Below are 25,495 nucleotides of genomic sequence, written 5' to 3' on the forward strand. Positions count from 1 at the left end.
ATTCGTCATATTGTTCTGCATAAAGCTACTGCCTGCTGTTAACCATATGTACAAATATAAGTCGACACGATTTTAAATTTTTAACCACACGACATAATGCATTGTTCGTTCAGAGATTTAATGCACTTTGTAATGTGACGACCAATCAAAGTGCTTTAAAATATTGCACCAGCATGCCCCCCACACTCAATAATTTAAAGCCTATTAGCTGCTAGCCTGAAAACCTATGACATGGAAGCATGTTTAATCAACAGGTTATTGACTTGGAGGTTCACAGAGCGTTCATCTCAGCTGAACACAGCATTGTGCATTTTCACATTTTTCTAATGGCACAGCCACAGACACTACTTTATAACCATCATTGATCAGATACACAAAACTGAACTCTGCGCATTTGGAAATGAGCCCAACTCCTCAGAAATCTTTGGTATGTATTACGTCGCATTAACATTCGTGTTTTGACACGTGATTCTGCTGAAGAGGCCTTCGAGCTGAAAGGAATGGAATGGTAAATTGTGACTCACGCCCCAACCGGTGGTTTACCGTTTTTGGATTAGAAGTGGAATTCTGTGTGCGTTATGATTGTTCACTATTATACCTGTTACGACTGTAGTTGCTGTTATGATTGTCAATTATTTTGACTCGTATTTACTAATGTTGACTGTTTGTTGTTGGTGCAATGAAAATATCTGATTGGTTGTTTGTTTGTTTTTGAACTACTAATAGGCATCCACAACCATTCCTGACCATGTTGGGGAATGTCGGCCGAAGCCCTCACTTTTTTTTTGTTCCGCCCTCACTTTTTCACCTTGATTGGTTCTAAATTCGTTTTCTCTGCAACCACTTAAGCGATTGACATGAAACTTTCAACATAGGAGCTCCTATCGATGGAGAATTATTTACCAAAGTTATGGCATCAAGCTGAACAAGATGTGAGGCAGAGGAGCCAGCCCTGAGGGGAGATCATTTACTTCATCAAGCTGTGGATGAAAGCCTTGTAGGTGGACAGGAGCAGTTGGGTCTGACTGGGAAGAGTGGGTACAAAGAGAGAGAGAGACAGACAGACAGACAGACAGACAGACAGAGGTTATTGACACTATTTTGAGGCATTCGGAATTCTCACGAGTGGAGTCGGCTGTGATGCCATTTGAAGTGAGGGAAGGGATGCAAGGGGAGCATACACCAGGTGGGTGAGACAGACTTGACAAGGTGCCACTTGGTTTTAGTGGAGGGAAACAAGTTTGAAAGCTCATTCTTGAGATTGGACAGATGCTTTCTTGCTCTCTTGAGGGTGGACACACTTGTTGCGGGCTTTATGGAATGATCTGAGGTTGCCTTTGGTTTGATTTGCCTTCCTGGAAGAAAATGCAAGTTCTTCTACAGCAACAGCCTTACGACAGGATTGAGAGTACTAAGAGTGGGAGGAAGAGTGGGAGGAAGAGTGGGAGGAAGGGTAAGATAACTGAAGATGAGATGGGATGAATCTGTGCATAAGAGCAAGGAGGTTTCCATGGAAGAATTCCAAGGCTGAATTAATATCAGAGGTGGTAGATACAGAAGACCAGTCCTGAAGTGTGATAGCTGCTTGCCGTCCCTGCCAGTTTGCCTGAGTGAACTGCCAGACTCATCAGTGCTGAGGCTGTTCTCTGAGGCTTTAATTCTCTCTTGCTGTTCATTCATTCACCTCGCGACCGCATGCTCATTGGTTCTCCACTGGGCCTCTCGAGCCCATGACATGCACATTAGTTCCTCACATGGGCCACTTGTACCTACGACATGCCGAGCAGTTTGAGGTGGTTGCTACCTCAGCACATGGTTGAGGGACATCCTTGTCCTACTCAGTGTGGAGGGGAGGGGGCGGGGTTCCTTTGCTTGCAGAGCTGGCTGTTAGCAGTTCCATCCATCCATCCATTGAGACCATTCTCTGTGCAGAGCGTTGGTGCAGCCCAAGCAGTCTCCTTGACTATTGGGCATAATCCTGGATGGGTTGCCACTCCAACACAGGATACCAGCATGCTGGCACTCATTTTACTACCCTCAGAAGGATGACAGGCAGAGTCAACCCCACCTGGTATTAATTCAACAGCCAGGTGGGATTTGAACTTAGGATCTTAGGATCCCAAGCCCACCAACCTAACCATTAAGCTCACACCAGGCATGTTCGCAATTCATTATTTTTTTTAAAAAACAAGCATATCAACAGATTACAAGAGAACTATTTGAGGAATTATGGAGGGTGATTGCAGGGTTTTAGACAAATACGGAGAAGAGGGGTCATGGTTATCATCTCCGAAACAAACTTTGACACGTAACCTATCATGTTTACACAGAAACTGCACACTTTAAACATGTATGAATGTTTTAACTACTCTATGCTACACCCGTTATCCCCAATTCACATCCCTGAAGCATCAATTGCCCCCCTCCCCCTTTCCCTGAGGTTCATCTCAGACCTGGGCGGACAGTGTAAAGTTCAATTCATAATTACACACAGGCTCCCACCTGTTCTAATCCTGCACATATTCAATGATTTCCCAATTTTATGTGTTGAGAACGTTTCCTGCACATACTCTCATTATTCACAGTATTGGCGATTCTGCTGCCTGTACTCTTAATAAAGTGTGGCTGTTGTTCTCGGACATATTTCAATCTCGACTTTTTTACCTTAACACAGAAAGGGCTTTTTGCCAGAAATTCACCCATGGAGACCACTTTTAATAAGAGACCTTCTGACACTAGATGAGTCCACTTGAACCCCTGATGTCTGTGCCAGTTATTGTGTCGGTTCAGCACTTAATTTCTAAATATATTTCTTAAGGAACTTATCTTTAAGTCGTGGTCATCTGTTTTGCTGTATTTATGAGCCCGTCCCCCATGCAGAGGAAGACAGGGTTTTGCAATCATTCCTGTATCTGTGTGTGTCTGTCCAGGCCGTAACTTGTTTACCATTTCAGCTTTTGTGATCAAATTTTCAACAACGCTTTATTCTGAGAATATGGAGAAGGCAAATTAATAATTTGGTCAAAAGTTCAAATGTCAGTGTCACAGAAAATCATCAATTTTCATCCAATTGACCTGAAATTTTAAGAATTAGCTTATTGGGTCAATTAATTGGTTGACCAATCAAAAGATAAAAGCCGATTGTTTTTTGTGGGTCAAATGGTTCAAAGGTCAAGGTCACCTAAAATTGTTGAATTTTTAACCTCCACCATCTAAGATGGATGGAGGTTACTGTTTTCACCCCTTTCTGTTTGTTTGTTACTTACGAAATCTAAAGATTTCGTAAGTATATTGATCACTTCCATTTCTGTTTGTTTGTGTGTTTGTGTGTTTGTGTGTTTGTTTGTAGGCATGATAACTCGAGAACGGAAGAAGCTACCAATGTCAAATTACACCACGTGATTCAGGAGGGTGATGGCTAGCGCTGATTAGATTTTGGTCAAAATCGGTCAAACGTCAAGGTCACAGTGAGGTCAAACATAATTCCATAAATTAATGTGGAGAAATGGAGATTTTTGCTTCGCTCGACGTTACGAGTTCGTTTTAACTTCGATTTTAATTTTGTCTTCGGTTTTTGCGATCGCTTAGGACGCTTAAAGCTTGGTTGTCGAAATTCTGGTAAAAATCGGATGTTTTGGAGACGTTTTAAGATTGTATAAAAAAATATTTCACTTGCGCGTCACGGCTCATCACGTGATGCAGTGCACTTGAGCAGAGGCGGCGTTGATCATGTAAAGGTTTTGCGTGTACGCGCTGACAGTGTTTTCGATAAAGATGGTGTTTAAAAGTCATTTTTTTATCCCAATAAAGGTTATCGTCGCATGCCTGACGCGCTAAGCCGTCGGATTATGTAAAGATTGTTGGTGGATGGCCGAATATTACGGTTTTGTGACTGATAAAATAATTGCGTGGAGAAATGGAGATTTTTGCTTCGGTCGACGTTACGATTTTTGATGGTTTGGTACAGAATCATCGTAGAAACTTCTGGTTTGCGTCGCTACCTTCTCTAGAGACAGCTTTTATTAGACAAGGTCAGAGGTCAAGTTGATGATTTTGTAAGTACCAGTCTATGACTGCTTGTTTGTTTGTTTGTGAACAGTATTACGGAAAAACTCCGACTGATTTCGACGAAACTTGGTGGGGGGGGGAGGGGGGTTAGGTCTGGTCTAAGGATCATGCCATTAGATTTTGGACTTGGTCCAAAATCCAATATGGCCGCTATGGCGGCCAATTTGAAAAAATATTTGATTTTCTTTTTTGCATTTCTACATGTTTTAAGTGATTTCCAACCCCCCCCCCCAAAGAAAATTGTTAGAGAAAAAAATTTTTGCAACTTTTTTTTCAACAAAATTTCGATTTCTTTTTTTTTGCATTTCTACATGTTTTAAGTGATTTCCAGCCCCAACCCTCCCCCCCCATAAAAAAATTGAGAAAAAAAAATGTTGCAAATTTTTTTTCAACAAAATTTCGATTTTTTTTTTTGCATTGCTACATGTTATAAGTGATTTCCAACAAAAAAAAAACATGCCAAGATTATAATTGCGGCTGATTTTGGAACTTCAGGTGGATATACCCATGTAAAATCATTTTCTGTCTCAAGGAATCTAGTTATGACGAATTAATTGAGTATGTAAAAGTTAAAAGTAAAAGGGAAAGTTGCAAACTATAACTCTGTGAGCACTGTTGACGTCAAATTGAATGAATGGGATATCAGGTACACTTGAGTGACCGAGCAGTATTGGCGGCGGAGGTTTTGCACTCTACCGAGTGCTCCCCCTCTAGTTTTTAGCTGTTTTTGTCATGTTCAGCATCCAGAAGAAGTAATCTGAATACAAAGCGGATGTGGACTGGCTTTGCATTTTCAGATGCTTTCTCGTTTGCTTTTTTTTTGTGTACACTGTCGAGACTCGTACGAGAGCTAAAACTTTCCATTTTGGCCTTGCAATCAATTATTTTTTTAACATATTGTTCAGCAGCCATATTTTTTTTAACATTAAAAAAACCTTCAAAAAACGTCTTCCCAGAAACGGCCAAACAGATTGAGGTGAAACTTTATAGGTATGATCGCCTATCCATGAAGAACAAAAAATTCACCTAATGACGTCAAAGGTCACATGGTTTGACAGCTTTGATTTTTTGAAGAATAAACCTTTAAAAATCCTCTTCTCCGGAACGGCTTGACAGATCGAGGGGAAACTTCACCCACATTTTCCCCAGGCCTTCAGAATACCAGGGTGTTCACGAATAATTAATGGGTCACATGGTCTGGCAGCCATATTGGATTGAACGAAAATTTAAAAAAAAATTATTTCTCTTGATCTGCTTCATCAGTCGACGTGAAATGTCAAAGTTATGATCTAGTAGTCATGGGGAACATACGTTTTAAATTTCAACCTGATTGGATGCATGGTCTGGCAGCCAGAATTATTTAATATTTTGAATCTAGGTTCAGGGATTTAAATGGAACTTGACACAAGTATGTATAATGATAGAATAATGTGGTCAGAGGCATATCTTGCGATGTCGAAGAGAGCCCTTATAGTTAACGAGGTGAATGCACCCGGTGCTGCCCGGTTCTTTTTGAATGAATTTAATCTTCTATACATATGTCTGACGAGAGCACAGTATCAGTTCCCTATTGGGCCATGGCAGTCATAGGCTAAGGGGTTGGTGAGGGGGAAACACAGCCCCCCCCCCCCAGCTGAGGGGCCTTGCCACATAGCCTATAACCTTCCCGGGGCGCATCCCGACATTTTTTTTCAGTGGTTAGCTCCTATCTTTCAACTTTCAGATTAGCACGTGCAGACAAACAGACAAACAAAAACTTAAAATCATATTTTAGATATATTGTATATGGCGTTGGCCCCATGTCAATCGGCTGAACTTGAAAAATTAACGTTACGATATCAGGTGATGACGTCATAATTCGGAAACCGGAAGTCAGAAGTACAATTCTTTTACATCAGGACACTCCCGGGTACATGTTCTGTCAGCATGTGAAGTTTGGTGAGGATCAGTCCAGTACTTTTCACGTGCATAGGTCACAGAGAAACACACAAACACAAAAACAGACACACTTTCAACTATATATATATATATATATATATATATTTGTTTTTGACCCTTTAATGCTTTTTCCTTGTCTATGCAAACTGACATATGATGAGCAGATATACAACCTATATAGCATAACATCTCATTTGGTTGTCCTTCCTTGTCTTTTTCTGAAGCCTAACAACTCAGACACACGGCCTCTTTAGGACGGTGACCTATGGCAGTACCCCCGAGATATTACCTATCTCCCTTTCTACATCTTTCATGCATTCTTTTTCTTTTATCTAGCATTATATTTTTTGATATTTGCTTTCTGACTGCAGACTGCCTCATGCCAGCTGAGAGTGCAAATACTTATTTAATTCTAGCCTTTCCACCAGCCCTCCCCATTCTCCCCAAAGCCACCCACCCCACCCCCCCCTTCCTCCACTTCTGTTACTTCTGCATTTCACTCTATCCCACTGCTTCATCAGTCTCTTCTCTCTCTCTCTCTGGGTTTGTCACTGTGATTTTTGTGGTTCGATTCAAAAATCCTTCTTCCTGCCACTTCCAAACATTTTCATATTGCATACCCATTATGTCTTAGAGCTCATACCCATTACGTCTTAAGATCACGTTTGAGCAAATACAGAAATTTTCCTGGCTCTTTTTTCGGTTATTTCTCCAAAATAAGCTCAGTGTGTCCAGGTGTCCAGCCGTCTAACATTTGACAAACTTTTTCTTCTCACATCAACAACCCCACTGATATGGACAAAATTTGATGTGATGCATCAGGACAGCAAGGTGTGATGGGGTTGTGCTTCCGATCTGGATCTGGCCATTTAAAATGGGTTAAAAGAGGGATGGGGAACGCTGGGTATACAAGATAGACACCAAAGGGACTTTCAGGAGCTTACATGACAGGGAACTTTCGGGAAGGAAGGTAGGGAATTTGAAGGAGGTGGGTTTGGGGTGGATTAACATGGGAGATACCAATGATCCTAAATGCCTTGGTTTCCACAGCGTGAAGCCGAGAATGGTGAGAGGCAGGAGCACCAGCCCAGAGGGGAGAGCAGTACTCCATCAAGCTGCGGACGAAAGCTTTGTATGTGGTCAGGAGCTCAGGTGGGCCGAGGAAGGACTTTGCATGATGGAGGATGCCCGGTCGGCGACTGTATTTGGAGGCCAGCTTGGAAATGAAACCCAGAAGCTTAAATGAAAGGACTTCTTCCAGAGAGTTGTTGAGAAAGTAGATGGGGGGGGGGGAGTTCCAAACGGTCTTTTCAGAGAGACATAGTGAGAGTGTGAGATTTGTATTTAACTACAACAAGGAAGAGTACGTGGAGGTGGGGCCTAATAGCAGCCCTTATGGAGTCCAGCAGGTGGTGTGGCAGTTCTCACACTGATGTATTTTCGGCAAAAGTGGCCCTCTTCTAAAAAACAGTGAAGATCACTGCTATATGTAATGGTACACATGAAGGCATAGGCATAATTGCCATCTCTACAGGTAAAGGTGTGCATCATGCTTTCTTTCCTCTGGCAGGGCAGTTGAGAGTTTTTCACTTTGACTGTTTTTGTCTCTCATACCTAACACTGTCTCTGCTCATTTGGTGAAGATCCGAATCTGGATCTGGATACGAGAATTGTAAATTTTTTTAAATGATTCTTCACTATTGAGAGATCGGGCTAAAATGATATAAAGCACGACATCTCAAAAAGTTTGACAGATTCGGACGAAACCTGGTGGACAGGTTGGGGGTGTGGCAAGGACGCATGGATTCGATTTTGGTGAAGATCCGGATGCGAGAATTATTGAATATTCAAAGTGATTCTTCATCATTGAGAGATTGGGCCAAAAACGATACATAGCCTGATATTTCAAAAATGTATTGATTGGGCCCAATATGTTCTCGTGGATCAGGTATCATGTAAGCCTGGTGTTGGGTTAGTGGTTAGAGTGGTGGCTTGGGATCCTAGGGTCCTGAGTTCAAGCCCTGTTGGCCACTGAATTAAAATACACCAGGAGGTTGACTCAGCCTGTCATCATTCTGAGGTCGGCAAAATGAGTACCAGTGTACTGGCAAGGGGGACACTGCATCAGCAGCATAGCTGCATCCCAACCAGTGATGCAACCAGCAGCCACAGCCAGCACTCGAAAGAGAGGTATCATGCAGCGGAGGTATGCGCTCTACCGAGTGCCCTTCTAGTTTCACTTGTTTTTCTCTTTATCCCACTTGCTGAATGATCTTCCAGTTTCTGTCCAATCTCATACTTCACCTCAATCCATCTTGAACTATCACCATGTTTTTAATTTCCCATTGGCTTTTCTATCTGTCTGTTTTCTCACCATGTTAAGCTGTGTTTTTTTTGTTTTTTTTAAACTGCCTGCCCGTATCTTAACACATCATTGTAACTGTCAATTTTTCATCCACTGTTGTTCAACATATCTATGTGAGCGAAATCATTGGATAAAATATTGTCTTAGAAGAGATAGTTACATCTATATAAATTCCTGTCACCATGTCAAAAATTTAATGACTAACTGTTCTTTCATTCCTGCCTCTTTCAGGCTGCTGCCTCACTTTCTTGCTTGGTTGTCTCTTCTGCCAATGCCCAGATCCCTTGCTGGGTCTGTGCTATGCCCCACACAATGATTGTTTCTGCTTCGACTCTTGCTGCTGCTGCTTCCAGGATTTCCTTACTGAGACAAATTTTTCCTGTTGCTGTTCCAACTGTCTCTCTTGCCACTCCTGCATTGAATGCCTTGATTTCCTTGAGTTCTGCTTTGAAATCTCTTCCCTGTGCCATTATAAGTGACAATGATCGAAACATATCTACATGTTCATTCTTCACTGCATCCCCTTCCTTCTTTTTTCCTCTCAACTTCAACAACATATTTTGTCCTCTGCAATGAAACTTTCTACCCCCAAAAAGTGTCCTCAACCTAAAAAAAAATAATTGTGGACTTTTTCATGTGTCTACTAGCAAGCTTGTATTGTGCCTACTTGGTTCCTTTCAGTATCTTCACTCACGTAATGCTGGAATTGTCAAAAATCAGTTCAACGAGCCTGCTATGATGGCACAGTAAATTTGATGATCACTTATAAGCGCCAAAAGTATTATCGTGTTTTTCTCGCACTTCTCAACATTTCAGGAAAGCAGCCATTTTAGCTCTGAATTCCAAAGATGCTATTGTCCACAATCATTCTTTTGCCAAAGACATTATTGAAGCATCATTTGTTGCAATATAGACATTGTGCAGTTGCTGCCATAGTCGTGCGACTTTGTGCACACCACCACATCCGCAATAAAGCGGGCTTGTCTTTAATTGATTTGTGTACAATTAATGGTTAATTAATTACTTAGAGACATCAAATACATGTATATGAAATATTTCTTTCTTTACCTTTTGACGCAAGTGATTTATTTATGTGTGAATATTATAAAATGACACAAATACATGTGACCACAAGGATGATAAGCCAGATGCTGGTTTGTGGTGTTGATCTATATATTTTCATCACTTAGTATCACGATTGTGTGTTTATATTGTCCATTAGCTAGAAAGTTAAAGTCGAAATCTATGTACAAGTTTTGTCAATGGAGGATAAGACGATGCCAAATGCTTCTTGAGGTTGTGGGCTTCCCAGGTACCTTTTCTACATTGCAAAAAGTAGTCAAATCTGCTGCAAGTGGTATATTTTCCCAGGTGATGTTGATTAGACATAAGGGTAGCGCTGTAGGGACATGGGAGACTTCCTCTATATGCCCGAGTGTGATCGAACAGGTTCAGACAAACAAATTCCCGGGGCAGTGGACTCCGGTCGTCAATTCCCATTCTTGTAAAACCCGAGTGGCTTTCCACATGGGGCACAAGAGAGTTTGGCAAAAAGTGGTCAAATCCACCCCAAGTGGCATTTCCTCCCAGTGTGTCTTATGAGGTAAACACTCCAAATGGCATTCAATCACAAAAACAACTAAGCATTTCCATGACTACACAAATTGTAATGATCCCCTTATAATTCGCCCTTGTTGGACTTCTTCTGAAACGGGAGCTTATGGATTTGGCTTCAATTTTCGCTACGTGCGTGTGTGTCTGCAACCATAACTTGGACATGTGTGGACTGGATATATTCTGACTTGGCAAAAAGGCAACACATGATGGTATACACATGCACACTGTTTTGTTTCACATGCGATGAAAGGTGGCCGACTGGCAGACATTTTAGTTGTAAAAAAAACCTGATATTCAACACGTCCTCAACTATTTCTTGGACATGCATTCACTGATGTGGCTCAAACTTGGCAAACAGATAAGGTATGATGGCTTACATATGCACGTCATTTTTGATTCGAGATCAGATCCAAGATGGCCGACTGGCGGCTATTTTGTTACTTAAATTTGTCCCCACCCATTTCTCATAAATGCATGATCCGATTTTGTTCAAACTTGGCAGAAGCACAGTACATGATCGCATATACGTACACCTCGCTTCATTCTGCAATCTGATCAAAGATGGCCCACTGGTAGAATGGCAGCCATTTTAGTTGTAAATAAATAAGGGCAAGCCCTTCAACTTGGTACAGCGAAATTACAAAAACAACGGGGCCGATGACATTTTATGTCTTTTCTATTTGCTTACATTATTGAACACAAAACCAAAACCGAGACAGTAATACTGAACACAAGATGTTTAAGTTATTATTGTTGCACAGAGTAACAACAGCTGCATCAAAAAAAACGCACTGGCATGCTAAAACTGACAATAAATGAGAGATATAAGAGAGGTGGGGATTCAGAGAAGATGCTTGGGATAGAGGGGTATGGAGAGGAAAAACTCATGTGGTTGACCCACGCCCCCCCCCCCACCCAAGAGGTGAAATTGTTTGGGACCATTAAAGTAAAAGTAGAAGAAGTAGTAGTAGTAGTAGTTCATCAAGTAATATATAAGAGGTCCGTCTATAAAGTAACGGGACTGAGCCTGCTATGTGCTCCACTCACACAACTTGAATGAATGGGTTACGTCAGTCTTTCGCAACATTCCAGCAATATATATGATTGGTGATGGTTGACTGCACAGATTGTGCGATTTTTTTTTTTTTCTTTTTTACAGGTCGTGTTTTACCCGTTGTCGAGTTTGAATCGTCGCGCTATGAGTCGTGAGCAGAGAGCAAATTTGAAGTTTCTTGGCAAAACACCTTCCGAATCCTTCGCAATGCTGCAGCAAGTCTATGGGGAAGAAACGGTCATGTACACATGCATTTGAATGGCACAAGATGTTCAAAGAGGGGCGGGTGGAGGTTGAAGACGATCCACGGTCTGGAAGACCTTCAACGAGCAGAACGGTGGACAACATCAAGCGTGTGAAGCAGATGGTGCACACAGATCATCAACTCACGGTGCGGATGATTGCTGAGGAACTTCCGTCAACAAGGACACTGTCTGGAGCATCATCACTGAAAATCTCAAAATGCACAAGGTGTGCGCAAAGATGGTCCCCAAGCTTTTGTCCGAGGAGCAGAAATAGCAATACAAAGAGTCAATGTCTGTCAAGACATTATCGAGCGCCTCGAGGACGATCCAGACCTGCTCAGGAGAGTCATTACTGGCAATGAATTGTGGATATTCAAATACGATCCCGAGACCAAACGGCAGAATCGTCAGTGGAAAAGTCCGGCATCACCAAGACCAAAGAAAGCAAGGATATCGAAGGTCAAGGTGATGCTCATCGCATTTTTGACATCAAGGGCATCAACCACTTCGAGTTTCTACCACAGGGTCAAACAGTGAATCAATACGTGTACAAGGAGATCCTCCGGCACCTCATGAAATCAGTCCGGGACAAGAGGAGGGATCTGTGGGAGAACAACGCCTGGGTGCTCCACCATGACAACGCCCCTGCTCACAGTGCCCTGAGCATCCGACAGTTTCTGGCAGAGAGGAACGTGCCAACTCTGGAGCAACCCCCGTATTCACCAGACTTGGCCCCTTGTGATTTTTTTCCTATTCCCCAAGCTCAAGGGGGTGATCAAGGGGACCCGATTTCCTGATGTGGAGGCCATCAAAAGGGCCGTGACAATGCAGCTCCAGAGGATTCCAGAAAAAGCCTTCCGGGGGTGCATCGAAGCATGGAAGAAGAGGATGGACAAGTGTGTGAGACTGGAGGGAAACTATTTTGAAGGGGACAAGCTGTGATTTCAATATATTTTTTGGAATAAAATTTCTGTGAAGTCATTCCTGTTACTTTTTATAACATAATCCGTGGTGATTCTCACCATAACAGTCAGGAGTTGCGTGTGTGTGTGTGTGTGTGTGTGTTTAATATATATATATATATATATATATATATATATATATATATATATATATATATATATATATATATAATGTGTAAATATAAATAATAAAGGATACCTCAAAAATTTACACATTTTAAAGGTGTCTCAAACAGAGGATTGATCGAAACTGAAAGGATTGAAACCTTGATGAAAAACATTGCCCTGCTGATAATCTGGGTAGTTGGAAAATCAGTAAATTGCTTATAAGTTTAGGTTATAACTTCAAAGAAAAATTTTTTGTTTGTACTTACCAGTACATAACATATCTGTGTTTGTGTGTTTATATATGTGGGAATATATATATATATATATATATATATATATATATATATATATATATATATATATATATATATATATATATATATATATATATATATATATATATATATATATATATATATATATATATATATATATATATATATATATATAGTGCACGAGCATGTGTGTGTACGTGTTTGCATGTATTGTTATGCTGGCTGCCTTCTTGACACTATAGTGCAGTAATTGGTCTTTAGTTTGAGTGCCCACATACAATGGCCTCTAAAAGTTTTCAGTCCCTACCAATAATACCACGTCAATTAATTACAAATTAGTTATAAACAATTTTTCCAAATGAACGTTTTTATTCATAACTGAAAAAATCAAAATAATCACTGTTATAGTTAAAGGAGGTTACATGTCAGGAATACCTGCAAAAAACATGTACAAATCAAAATTCACTGGTTGCACAAGTATTCAGCCCCTTACGTCAGTACTTGGTGGAAGCATCTTTTGCAGCAATGACTGCTATGAGTCTTTTGGTCGATCTCTACCAACCTTGCACAGTGAGATAGTGAAATCTTTGTCCATTCTTCAGGTGAAAATTGCTCGAGTTCTGCCAAGTTTGATGGGTATCCTCAATGGACTGCGATCTTGAAGTCTCATCATAAATGTTCAAGTCAGGACTTTAGGCCACTCAATAACATTTATTAGTCCCCTACTGGCTTCACCGGAGGAGACTATAGGTTTGCTCTCTGTCTGTCCATCAATCCTTCCCACCTGTGGTTTTTCAGCCTTTTTCCCATACACTTTGACATATTCGACTGAAACTTGGTACCTGACTTAATAATGATAAGGTCCAGAACAAGTTAGTTTCAGGGTGTTTCGTCGATTTTTCACAGTTATGCCCTTTTTGGACTGAGAAAATATCACATTGGTAGGGGACATGTATTGCAAAGCACTTCTCACTCTTGTTTTCTTTTCTATTCAGCCACTTCATTGTGGCTTTAGCTTTGTCCTTCGGATCATTGTCCTGCTGAAATGTGAATCTACAACCCAATTTCACATTCATGGCTGATTCAAGCAGGTTTTCATCAAGGATTCTCCTGTAGTTTGCACCGTCTATCGTCTCATATCCTGACAAGCTTGCCAGTCACTGCTGATGAATATCTGCCCCATAATATAAAGCTGCCACCATCATGCTTGACAGTAGGGATGGTGTTGATGAGGTGATGTGCAGTGTTATGCTTGCAACATTGAATTTACACCAAAAAGTTCAATTTTAGCTTATCTGGAATGTAAATTCCAGATAAGGTATTGTCATCACGCACCGTCCGTCCATCTGTCCACCTCCTTTTTCGACTTCTCTGGCCAAACCGCTGGGTCAATCCAGCTGAAATTTTGCAGCAATGTTCCTCTCCTCACTGGCAAGAGAAATTACAAAGCTTGTTCTGGTCACATGACTAAGTAGATCAAAACGGCCAATTTAGTAAATTTCTTCAAAAATCTTCTTCTCCAGACCCACCAGTCATAATGCCACCAAATTTGAGTTACAACATTAGGCCAGGGTAGGGATGTTAAATTGTGGAGGCCATGTCGATCACACAACCAGAAGTGTGTCAAAATGGCGGTCCCACAAATTCCAACAAAATCTTCCTCACAAGAGCCACTAGTCAGAATTCTAACAAATTTGGGTTGCAAAATTATGCCAGGGCCCAGATAAGCTATGGTGCAGTGGTCCTATTTTTGTCTTGTTTGACAACAAAACTTTTCTCCACATGCTTTCAGTATCATCAAGATGCTTTTTCACAAACTTCATATCATCTTTTAGATGTGTCTTTTCCAGTAATGGCTTCTTTCTTGCCACCTGTCCATAAAGGCCAGCTTTGTGAAGGGAACGGGATATTGTTGATTGATGAACATTGACCCCCATCTCAGACATTGAGCCTTGCAAATCTTTCAGTCATTTTTGGATTTACAGTGACATCTTACTCGGCTGCTGGGTTTGGATGGGCGACCTTATCTGGTTAGAGTCTGAGTGGTATGATATGTCTTCCACTTCTTAATGATGGATTTCACCATACTCAAAGGGATAAGGAGTGGCTTTGAAATCTTCTTATAACCCTCTCCTGAACAGTGCTTCTCCGCTACTTTACGTCTGCCTTCATTGGAAAGCTCCACTTGGTCTTCATGTTTACCTTGTTTGTTGACCAAGTGAGTTGTACCTTAAAACTCAGACATGTGGAGGAGTTTAATTTTTAGTTAAAACATAGATTATATATGGGTGAAGCCTATTGATCATTTTGTAACCTCACAAACAAATAATTTGCTCCTGAAGTGATTTCGGTTTAACTAGGCAAGGGGTTTGAATACTTATGCAACTGAGAATCATCTGATTTTCTCAGTTAGTCTTACTTATCCACATCAATCTGTATTTCTTAGTTTTATGACTTTGAAGTAGTTTGTGAAGACTCTGTATATTAAGTTTAATTTGAAAGCATCATGAAATAAGCTCAGGTGGCATCAAAATGTGAAAATTTGGAGGGGCGCAGTGAATACTTTTGCAGGCCACTATATATGTTGAATATCTATTCACGTCGTAACGGTGGAACCCAATTTTAATGTGCCTCTAATTAATGTGGCATACACCTAACAGATGGCGTTAGTCACAAAGACAAAAGCAAAATGATACCCATAATGCAAAAATGCAAACAACATGGCAGAGGGTTACTTGAGGTTTGAAAAACGCAAAGTAATTTTGAAGTGGTATTGGAGATTTGAAAATGCTTATGAAGTGTCAAGATAGTGGAGACTTGAATTTGCAATGGATTCTCCATCAGGAACAATAATAACAAGAATTTGTGACAAATTTGAGACATATGGTACTGTGCAAGACATGTGCAAGCAACGATCTCAGAGACCCTGCTTATCAACTGGTGGGGCAGATTCTGCTCTGCTGTTACAGCAATTCACATGATCACCACAAAATTCTGTAAGGCGATATGCTCGTGAGACTGGAATCAGCAGGGCAAGTGTACACCGGATTCTCAAAATAGCGAAGTGGAAATCTTATGTGCCACGACAGTTACATGAAATGATTGAAGACGATCCGAATCTCAGAGCTGTGTTTTGTGAAAGGTTTCAAGGGAAGTTGGATGAGGATGCACCGTTTGTGGACATGATTGTTTGGTCAGATGAGGCAACATTCATCGATGACAAAAATGGCGACACAGACAGAGACAAACATCTCTCTTATCGTATATTAGCAGGGTACCCATCTCATGGGTTAATAGATGTCTGATCTTAAATGAGCAATTTTTAGCTCGCCTGTTCGAAGAACAGAGAGCTATAGCGATACCCCCGGCATGAGCGTGAAAATGTTAAAGTTTTTGGTGCAAGTTATTTTTTCCTTTCTAATGGTTTTATCTACCACACTATTTTTTATACGCCCGATATATATATATATATATATATATATATATATATATATATATATATATATATATATATATATATATATATATATATATATATATATATATATATATATATCGGGGCGTATTATGTGATACCAGTTGTCCGTCTGTCTGTCCGTCCGTCCGTCCGTACTCTAACTCCCAAAGTTTTCAACTTTCACATTTCATATTTGGTACATAGGTACAGACTGTGGAGACGGTGTGTCGTGACATATGTTCGTCATCTAAAGTGGTTGCCATGGCAACCAGGATGCTGTTTTCCATCTGTTCCTGTCCGCACTCCAACTCCCAACACTACATATTACTTTTTCTTTTAGATGCATTTCTCATGGCAAGGCAAGTACCATAAAATTCGGACCATTGAGTACATCGTAATATAAGCCGCATCCCCTAAATTTAAAAAAAATCTGGAATTTAAACACACACAAGCCGCACTGGTTTATAAGCCGCAAATGTTGCACAAAAAAACCAAGCGCAAAAACGTCCGAAAATTAGCCACAAAAAGTGATCAATCTTGCTTTGAGTCTAATCTGAACAGTAGAAACACCCCGACCATCCACTCTCTGTGTGTTAACCCAGTCTTCAAGTTCGTCTTCCAATTCAGGCCATCGGCATTTCCTACCTCTGAAAGCCTTTGTTGACTTTTTGCAGCGAGAAAGTTCGCCCCTCTGAGTTTGGAATTCCTCGTGTGGACCTCTTGTTTACTGATTACAATATATAAATCCATATATTGCTTTAAAATTATTTGGATCAGACTTCACTGCAATGCTTTAAAAATATATATTATTAGACGAGTCTGTAAAAAACGAAAAACGATATAAACAGGCGAGCATTGGGTGACTTTGACACCACTCTGGTTTGGAGTGTGTATTGGTAGAAATGTGAATTCAGCATAAATATTCAGTGAGCAGATATCACAGTGGGTGGAACCGGTTATCTTGGAAACCTCGTTCCATTCGACCAGCTGAGATTTCCAGTTGATACTGATTGTATCCCCGAAGTAATGCTTGGGAGTGAGGAGGAAATTATGGAAACTTGGCTGAGAAATGGATTTATGCACTTTTTCAGCCTACTGCCTGACCGAACATCATCAGAGTTCTTTCCATGCCAACCGACCACGTCCAGTCACCTATCTCTTTCCATGTCATTTCTTCAGCCCAAACCCACCCCCTCTATCTATACTCCCCATAGTTTTGCTTTCAGTAATTTCCATTTGCTATTTCTCACAGCATTTCATTCTGGTTTCCCAATCGATGATTCTTTGATCATTCGTTTCAGTTTCACATTCCATCATCAGTTTCGCTTTGGGATATCAGTTTTGACTCATCATTGAAACTTGTGATGTGACGCAAATGGTGCATGAAAAAAAAGTCATTAAAAACTATTTTCGGGGGGATTTTTATCAATTTTCTAAGGGGTAAAAAGGAGTCGAAACTGTATTGATGGTCTTAAAAAGGTCTAAAAAGGCGTCAAAGGGTGTCAAGGTTGAATGGGTCTCAAGTGTCTTTCAGGGTTTTATCCAAAAGGGGTCTAAAGTGTCTAAGCTCTAAGGGGTCTAAAGGGTCTAAATGGGTCTAAGGTGAAAGAGCAAATGGGGTCTAAAGCGTCCAAAGGGTCTTAAATTGTCTAAGGATCTTAAAAGCTGTATCGGTCTCATGTTAATCTCGGAGATGAGTTGTGTGGCAAACGCATAGCAAATGAGGCCATTTCCGGTGCCAAGTCCTCGCATGGATGGGGCCAACACTTGGGAAAGCGTCCGTGCACCAATGGGGACACTCGAAACTCCTACAGTCAGTACTGATCCACCTTTAGCCTCCTCCCTCACCAAACAACTATGAAACACCCTGCAGAGCAATCTATAGTGAGAGAAGAAAACACTTTTGGATTGGTTGGTGAAGCGGGATGACAGGCAGAACTGAGCAGGAAGACGGAACTCATGGAATGGAGTAGGTGAAGCGGAGCACTGGGTGGGTGAGCAATCCAGGTGCCGTGACGAGCGTATTCATTAGGGCCAAGTCGATAACATGCACAGATAGCTCTTACGTGTAAGACTATTTTCTCACATGTTCTGTCTTGTTTTCCGTCTCATCTGCTGTGGACGTGTTAGAGCGATTGGCGAGGGCAAATCCCAAACAACCGTTCTCTTCAGAGCGACACCAGACATGCACTTCTTTCAATTTTATTATCTACACCTCATCGCTCATCGCACCTCCTCCAACGATGAACCATTAGACATCCTCAGTCTTCTTCCCTGCTTCCCCCCTCCACATTGACTGGGTTGCGTTGGTCCGTCGACTGCGCCTGGTAGCCAAGAGGTCATAAACCAACTCAAACTTTCTCTCTCTTTCTTGCTCTCTAACTTTCCTCAGGGTATGTTTCTGATGGTGCCTGATTGTATAGTACAAGTTAAGAGTGTGTAATTTCATTTTATCGGAATAGTTCTGCCCTGTGTCTCTTGTTCTTTTGTAAATATTTGCATTTTTCTTGCTTCACTTGTCGTAATAAACTTGCTTGTATAAATGTACGCAGTTTGTAGCGTCTTTTCCCTGTTGATCTCGCATGGTCCACACGTAGAGTTAGCCGGGAAGTTTTACCGCAACAATTTGCTCTTGTTAGCCAGTGCGTATTCAGCAGCTCTGCTCGGAGTCAATTTTAAATTGTGGATATTTATGATATGATATATAACTTACCTGATATGGTAAGTTAATTAACTTGAGTACGTATCAAGGGCACGAGACCCCTCTTGATGCTGCCAATCCACTGGAAAGGGTAACATGTGAAGTAGTGCGAGCACTGGCAGAATTGGCACTTTTGGTTGATTAGCAACCCGCTGGCATGCAGAGTTTTCCGTTCGGGTGTTCGGGTGGAACACGAACGCTTCCCCTTGTGGCGAAACTCAAACCCCGAATTCGTAACAATATACTAATAAATACAACCTGTTGCTTTGCTGATGGTAATATTAAAGGAGAGGGGTAGAAAGAGGCAGGAAGGTAGAGAGGACGGAGGGAGGTAGAGAGGACGGAGGGGAGGGAGAGAGGACGGAGGGGAGGGAGAGCGAGGAGGGGTGGAGGAGCGAGGAGGGGTGGAGGAGCGAGGAGGGGAGTGAGGATGGGTGGGGGATCTAGGAGAGGGTGAGGAAGTGGGAGAGCAAGAAAGGGGTAGCAGGGAGAGCAATGCCAAACCAAACATTGCTATACACTCTGGGAGGAGGGGTGGGAGCAATGAGGATGGGGGAGAGAAGAAGGGGGTAATTAGGGAGGTAGGGAGGGTTTGGGAGGAGGTAAGCATGAGGGGAGAGGGGGTTCTGAACTTGCGTTTGATAGGGGAATTGAGGAGGAATGGTGGGAGGGGTTCTCCACTTGTGGGAATTGTACAGGATGAATGAAATGGGATAGGTGAAAAGTATGTTAATACAGCATGCAGAGACCATCCAGTGGTGTCCATGGGAGAGGGGAGGGGTTTTGGAGGAGGTAGCATGAGGGGAGGGGGGGGAAGGCAAGGCAGTGTGAAGGGGAAGGAATGCAGTGTGAGGGGAAGGGAAGGCAATGAGAGGGGAGGGGAAGGGAAGGAAGATATAATGTGCCAAAACAACAACATTTTCTTTTTTAACCGCCAGGTTCTAGATAAAACCAGGCAGGAGCATTTAAAACCCACGCTATCAACCTGGCAAAGGCCTGCCTTTATACATGCATGCTCGCACATGCTGCGACCTTTGCACCTCTCCTGTCGCCTCACTCCAAATCAGATTCATATATGCTACACTCTCGGGAAGCCATTTTATATTATAAAATAAACTGTCAGTCCTTAGACAGAGGAGGAGGTTGGGAGATGAGGGGGAGGGTAGGGGATGAGGGAGACAGATGGGAAATAGTGGGAGAGAGTGGGAAGTGGAGAGAGGTGAGGGGAGAGTTTGGCTATACCTCTCAGCTATCCTGCCATGATCAGCGGAGATTCATTGCTTAGTAACCACTACAAACATTTTTATTCCCATTCTTTCGAAGAAAAGCGGGAGTATTGTGATTGTCTCCGCCGTCCGTCCGTACGTCCATACGTCTTACCCTGTAACTCCTCCTACACCGTTTGAAATAGGAACTTGAAACACACACACATATATATATATATATATATATATATATATATATATATATATATATATATATATATATATATATATATATATATATATATATATATATATATATATATATATATATATATATATATATATATATATATATATATATATATATATATATATATGGGAAAGTGCACAACACTTTCAGATTTTTGATATGACCTCAAGGGGCCGGGCCAGAGGGGTTGGGGTCATGGGGGTCGATTAAAAAAATTGTCTTATAGCTTTTTAAATCAAACATATTCATGAGTTTCACATTTAACAACATATTTTTTAAAACACATGATGATCAGAGGGTGCTTGGGGGGTAGGGGGTCAAAATCAGTGTGACCACTCCTTGGCTTTTTTCACAAGATCTTGGCTATTCTTTGTTCACCTTGGCGTCTTGGTTTTCTATTATCATCGCTTTTCCGAAACGTTGTGAATTCTTGGCTTTTTTCATTGGCTCACCTTGGCATTTATGAAAATGAGGAGTGGTCACACTGGTCAAAATAGCTCCTCCTACACCATTTGAGATAGGAACTTGAAACTTTGGGACATAGTAGCTATGTGTATGGGGAAGTGCACAACACTGTCGGATTTTTGATATGACCCCTAGCTTACTCATTGTAATAATCTAATTAATTTTGTCTTCCAAACTCTGGAGATGTCCCCACGGAGAACCAAGCCACAGTACGACCATGGAAGCTTGGAGAGATCGAAGCTTGTAGAGTGCTCCCCAAGTGGCTTAAACACTCAAGCAAGCACTCCAACGAAATGGTTGAAGAGACTTTAAAAAAAAAAACGAAACGTTTAATTTATTATATGTATCTATATATGTCGAAGTGACGGGTCGTATAATGAAAGGAAATCGTAGTAAAAGGGGAAATATCATGTAAAATGAAATTACACATTCACAGCGGGTGAGTAATTTATTAATATATACCTATAATAATGTTTTTTTTTTTAAATAGGTATATGTTATTATATTTACATTAATCTTTTATAAAGAAAGCAGATCGCACAAAAAGGTGAAAAAACAAACTATCGCCATGGCTTGCAAAAGCAGTTTCGATCATACTGGTTAATTGTTTTTTGTTGGGTTTTTTTTTTTTTGGACATAAAAAACAGGTCATGTGCTAGTGTCAAAAAATACCATAACACCACCACGTCTTTATATCTGCTGAGGAACAAGTCCTGCCTTTTGTCTTCGAGATACTGGAAATCAAAAACTACTGTCGGTTACATCCATACAAAGTAGTGAACAATATTATGTTGCCTTAGAAATGCCATTCTTTCATATAGCAATTTTATTTGTTTATGCACAGGAAATAATCACTTGTTTTAAGAAACGATTTTATAGTCACCTTTAATATGACTTCTTTTTAATCTTAACATGTAACTCTTCTTGAGGTCTTCAAGATTATAAGCAGCATCAGCGAACTCACAATGTCCTTAATTACCCAATGATGTTGATGCCCAAACATCACACCATGTGAACCCGTTTTCCACAGGCTGCTGCATCAACTGTGTGCTCGCTTGCCTTTTCTGCGAGTTTCTCACCATGTGCAGCGTAATATGCAGCTGCATGACCTGCGGTCTTGATGACTGCTGCACAGACTGCTTGCAAGACTGCGCTGTTGATGTCTGCTGTGGGGAAGACGGTGAAGGACTGTGTGGGGACTGTGAACTTGCCACCGAGTGCTGTAGCAGCTCGGAATGTCTTGAGATATGCTGTGGGTTCTGTGCACTTTAGATGACACTTTATACTTCACTATATTCCTGCCTGTTGCCTTTTATTCCAAGAAACTGTGTCAACATCCTGGCTCTCATCAATGATCTGCAGTCTGCAGGATTGTGCAGTTGGCCAACCTAATGACTGGACTAGAAAAGTAGATTTGATAGTTGTTACAATTTTTACGTTAGTTTGTTAAACTTTCCTCATTTTCTTACCTATTTGTTTTGATTTAATCAATTTCTGCATGTCAACACTGCTTTGTGCATTTGATTGAAAATGAAGAAAGGCTTACAGTAAAAAAAAATGGATTGCATTTCACTAATGGTTGACTTGAAACAGTGGCCAAAGTTTGCCGAGTAATTTTTAAGTGTTGACTAAACTATTGTGTCATAAACAAACAAATAGAATGATGAACCTATAAAACAGATGTACTTTAATGCTCCTTTCTTCTTATTTTTAATACAGGTGGCGAGGCTCATGGAAGAGCAGAATGGCATTGGGAAATGGATCAACAAGCAAACTGGAACAAAGGAAAAACAATGGGATGAGTTCAAATGGTTCCACTATAGCAGAAGAAGTGAAATTGTCAGTGATTGCCGAGGACAGCGTCCCAGTTGGTGTCATAAAGCTCAGTCGTGGAAATGAGAGAGACCATGAGGTGGCGGTGGCAGCAAACAATATCCAATAGGGAAGAGCTCTCAATAATTGTGACCCAGAATTGACCCAGAAAGACAATATGACACTCGAGAAAAGAGAGGTGTGGAAAAATGGAGGTTAGCTTTGAGTTTATACTTGCAGAACGTAACAAGGAAAGGGCTTCTAGCAGAACATATGTCATCTGGAGGGGTGAAAGGGCAGGAAGAGCAAAAACCAAATTGAGTTGGAAAATAAAAACCTGCAACTCCACCAACCTGCTGATGGTGAGCAAGAAGCAAACCCTCAGACTTCGCTTCCTGACTTGAGAGTCTGAAGACTCAGAGGACTTTAGATTGCAGGGCCTCAAAATGGGGCCAGATGGGAAGCAGTCCAGAGTGGGGAGCCATTACACATTTTTCACTTCTTCCTTCTATGAGGACCATCAGAGGGGTGCTAAACGATCCTGCACAGAGTGGAGTCAGAGAAAATTTGATTGCCAAATAAGGACTTTGTACACTGTTATAAGCTGAGAACAGCAATGGAAGAACTTGTCCATCCAGACAATTTTGGGGCTGGCTTTTGAGGTCAGCTTGGAGATATGATCTTCTCTGTGGAGAATAATGTGGAGAAGGCTGACTGGTCTTTAATTCAGATGATCAGTTTTAGCACCATTCTTGTGGGGTTTTTTTGTTGTTGTTGTTGTTGTATTTGTAGTTGAGGATCGTGGAAGAGCTAGCACAGTGAATGGATCAGGAAATAACAGAATGCAAAACAGGATGTAAACACACATGCACGGGGAGGACAAAAATGGATACAGAAGGAAACTCTGAGGAGGGAAAACTAAAATTGGAAGGAGGGGGGATTTGGGTGGGTTTAACGAGGGTAGAAAAGATCACAGTTTTGGATTGCGGACGGATGATACAAGATGGTGGTGAACAGCTGTCTTGAAGACTTGGAGGGAAGAATGAGATTGAAGAGGATGTGGAAGTTGATTCCACAGGTGGGGTAAAAGAGGAACAAATAAGTGGAGGCGAGCAGTGATCCTGGATTTCGGTAGTTTCACCAAAGGGGAGTTGTTGGTAGACTGTGCGAATCCTGCAGAAACATTGGGGGGGGGGACAAAGCGCAGAGGGTGCAAGGGCAGAAAGGAGGTGGTAGAAGACGAGAGCGACCACCGATCTGTCTGCAATGGAGAAGTGATGAGCCCATAGACTCCGCTTCAGTGTGGGAGATCCCCATGATCCTGAAGGCCTTGGTTTCCACGGTGTCAAGCTGAGCAAGATGTGAGGAAGAGAAGCCAGCCCAGAGGGTAGAACAGTACTTCATCAAGCTGCAGATGAAGATCTTGTAATATGGTTAGGAGTACAGGTGTGCCAAGGAAGGACTTTGTACGATGGAGGATGGAGGATGCTCATTCGGTGGCTAGCTTTGGAGACCAGCTTGGAGAAGTGGCTTTCCCAGGAAAGATTGTGGCAGATAGTGAGGCCCAAAAGATTGAATGAAAGGACTTCAATGGGATTGTTGAGAAAGTAGATGGGGGGGGGGGTTCCATTTGGTCCTTTCAGAGAGACATAGTGAGAGTGCGACATTTGTCAGGATTGAAAGACATATTCCAAGTGTTTGACCAACTTGTGATTTTCATTCAAGGTCTGAAAAGAGAGAAGAGGGTGCAGCCTGCCTGTCTGAAGGATGAGAGATGTCATGGCAGAGGGTGGAGTCATCAGCAAATAGATAAAGAGGATTTTCCAGAGAGATAGAGAGATTATTGATGAAAATCAGGGAAAGGACTGGGCTCAGAATACTGCCTTGGGGCACTCCAGCCTTGACAGGGAGAGGGGATATGCGAAGATTTGGGGTAATGTTCATATTTCCCTTGCTGCAGACAATTCCCCCTCAGAGAATGACATGGAAAGAGCAGCGAAACATTTTTTGAGTATTTGAGTGGAACTTTCATTTGAGTCCTCATATTAGGACTGATGTTTTGTGCTACAGTTGCAGTGGAAATTTGTATACATAATCAAGTTAAGAGAAGCATTTTCTTCACATTGGCAGGAGGGAAGTTCATTTGCTGTCAGATGTTTTGAGGTGTAGAATGGTTACAATGAAAAGGGGATTCAGGAGCTTGCCATGTATACAGAAGCAAAATTAAGGCGTTAACTCATATCATGAGCAGTGCTTAATGTGACCCCATCTTTCAAGAGCAAAGGAATCGATGAGCAGCATTTTCCAGAGACACACTTGATGAACTGCCATCAAGTATTTGTGGATTATGAAAGACTTGCAAATTTGAACATCATTTGGTCCTGCCGCTGAATTCTGTAGCATTACTGAGGAAGGAAACACAATTTTTATGATCTTTAGAGAGAATGCAGGTTCCCATCAATGTGGCTGGCTTCTAAGGAGGAAAAGACAAGCCAATTTATTGCAATTGTCTCACTGCACGAATGGATATACCAGGATCAAAATGTTTGGAAGGATATCTGGAGGCATGAACAGATGAAGGATAAAGAGAATCGTTTGTTGAGAACCAAGTCCTGAGCACTGTCTGCGTCTGCAGATGAAGAAAGATTGGATTAATCAGTGAAGGAAATGGTGGACGGCAGGTAAGACCAATCCTGATTAAATTACTACACAGTGCAGCATCCTAATGGATCCCTCAAGACTACCAGGGAGATGGACACTTTCAAGAGTGTATGATCTGAGGAGCCAAGGGGAGCTGAGGGAAGACATGAAAGGTTGGAGAGAAATTTGTATATCATCAAATCAAGCAGAGAGTGGCAGCCAGTTTGGGAAATATGGGGCGGAATAAATCATATTTGATAAGGCCAGATGCATCACAAAATACCTTGGCAACACTACCATGGACAGTAGTGTGAGGACAAACACCAAAAGCCT

General features: G+C 41.5%; 1 protein-coding gene across 2 annotated transcripts in view; it reads left to right on the top strand.

The window, feature by feature from the left end:
* LOC147014437 (uncharacterized) overlaps positions 1-22,387 on the top strand; it is a 65,990-nt gene extending 43,603 nt beyond the window's left edge. Inside the window, exon 5 of one of the 2 annotated variants that reach the window (XM_085852383.1) lies at positions 8,603-9,446. In XM_085852383.1, coding sequence (XP_085708509.1) covers positions 8,603-8,850 — 248 coding nt within the window. In that variant the 3' untranslated portion in view covers positions 8,851-9,446. Of the gene's footprint in view, positions 1-8,602; positions 9,447-21,740 lie in introns of those variants that run through there. The other variant, XM_085852384.1, reaches the window with a different exon arrangement.
* The last annotated feature ends 3,108 nt before the right edge of the window (positions 22,388-25,495 follow it).

Source organism: Eptatretus burgeri, chromosome 13 (assembly GCF_056783735.1).
Source record: "Eptatretus burgeri isolate ZD-2024b chromosome 13, Ebu_testis_v1, whole genome shotgun sequence".
NCBI lineage: Eukaryota > Metazoa > Chordata > Myxini > Myxiniformes > Myxinidae > Eptatretus > Eptatretus burgeri.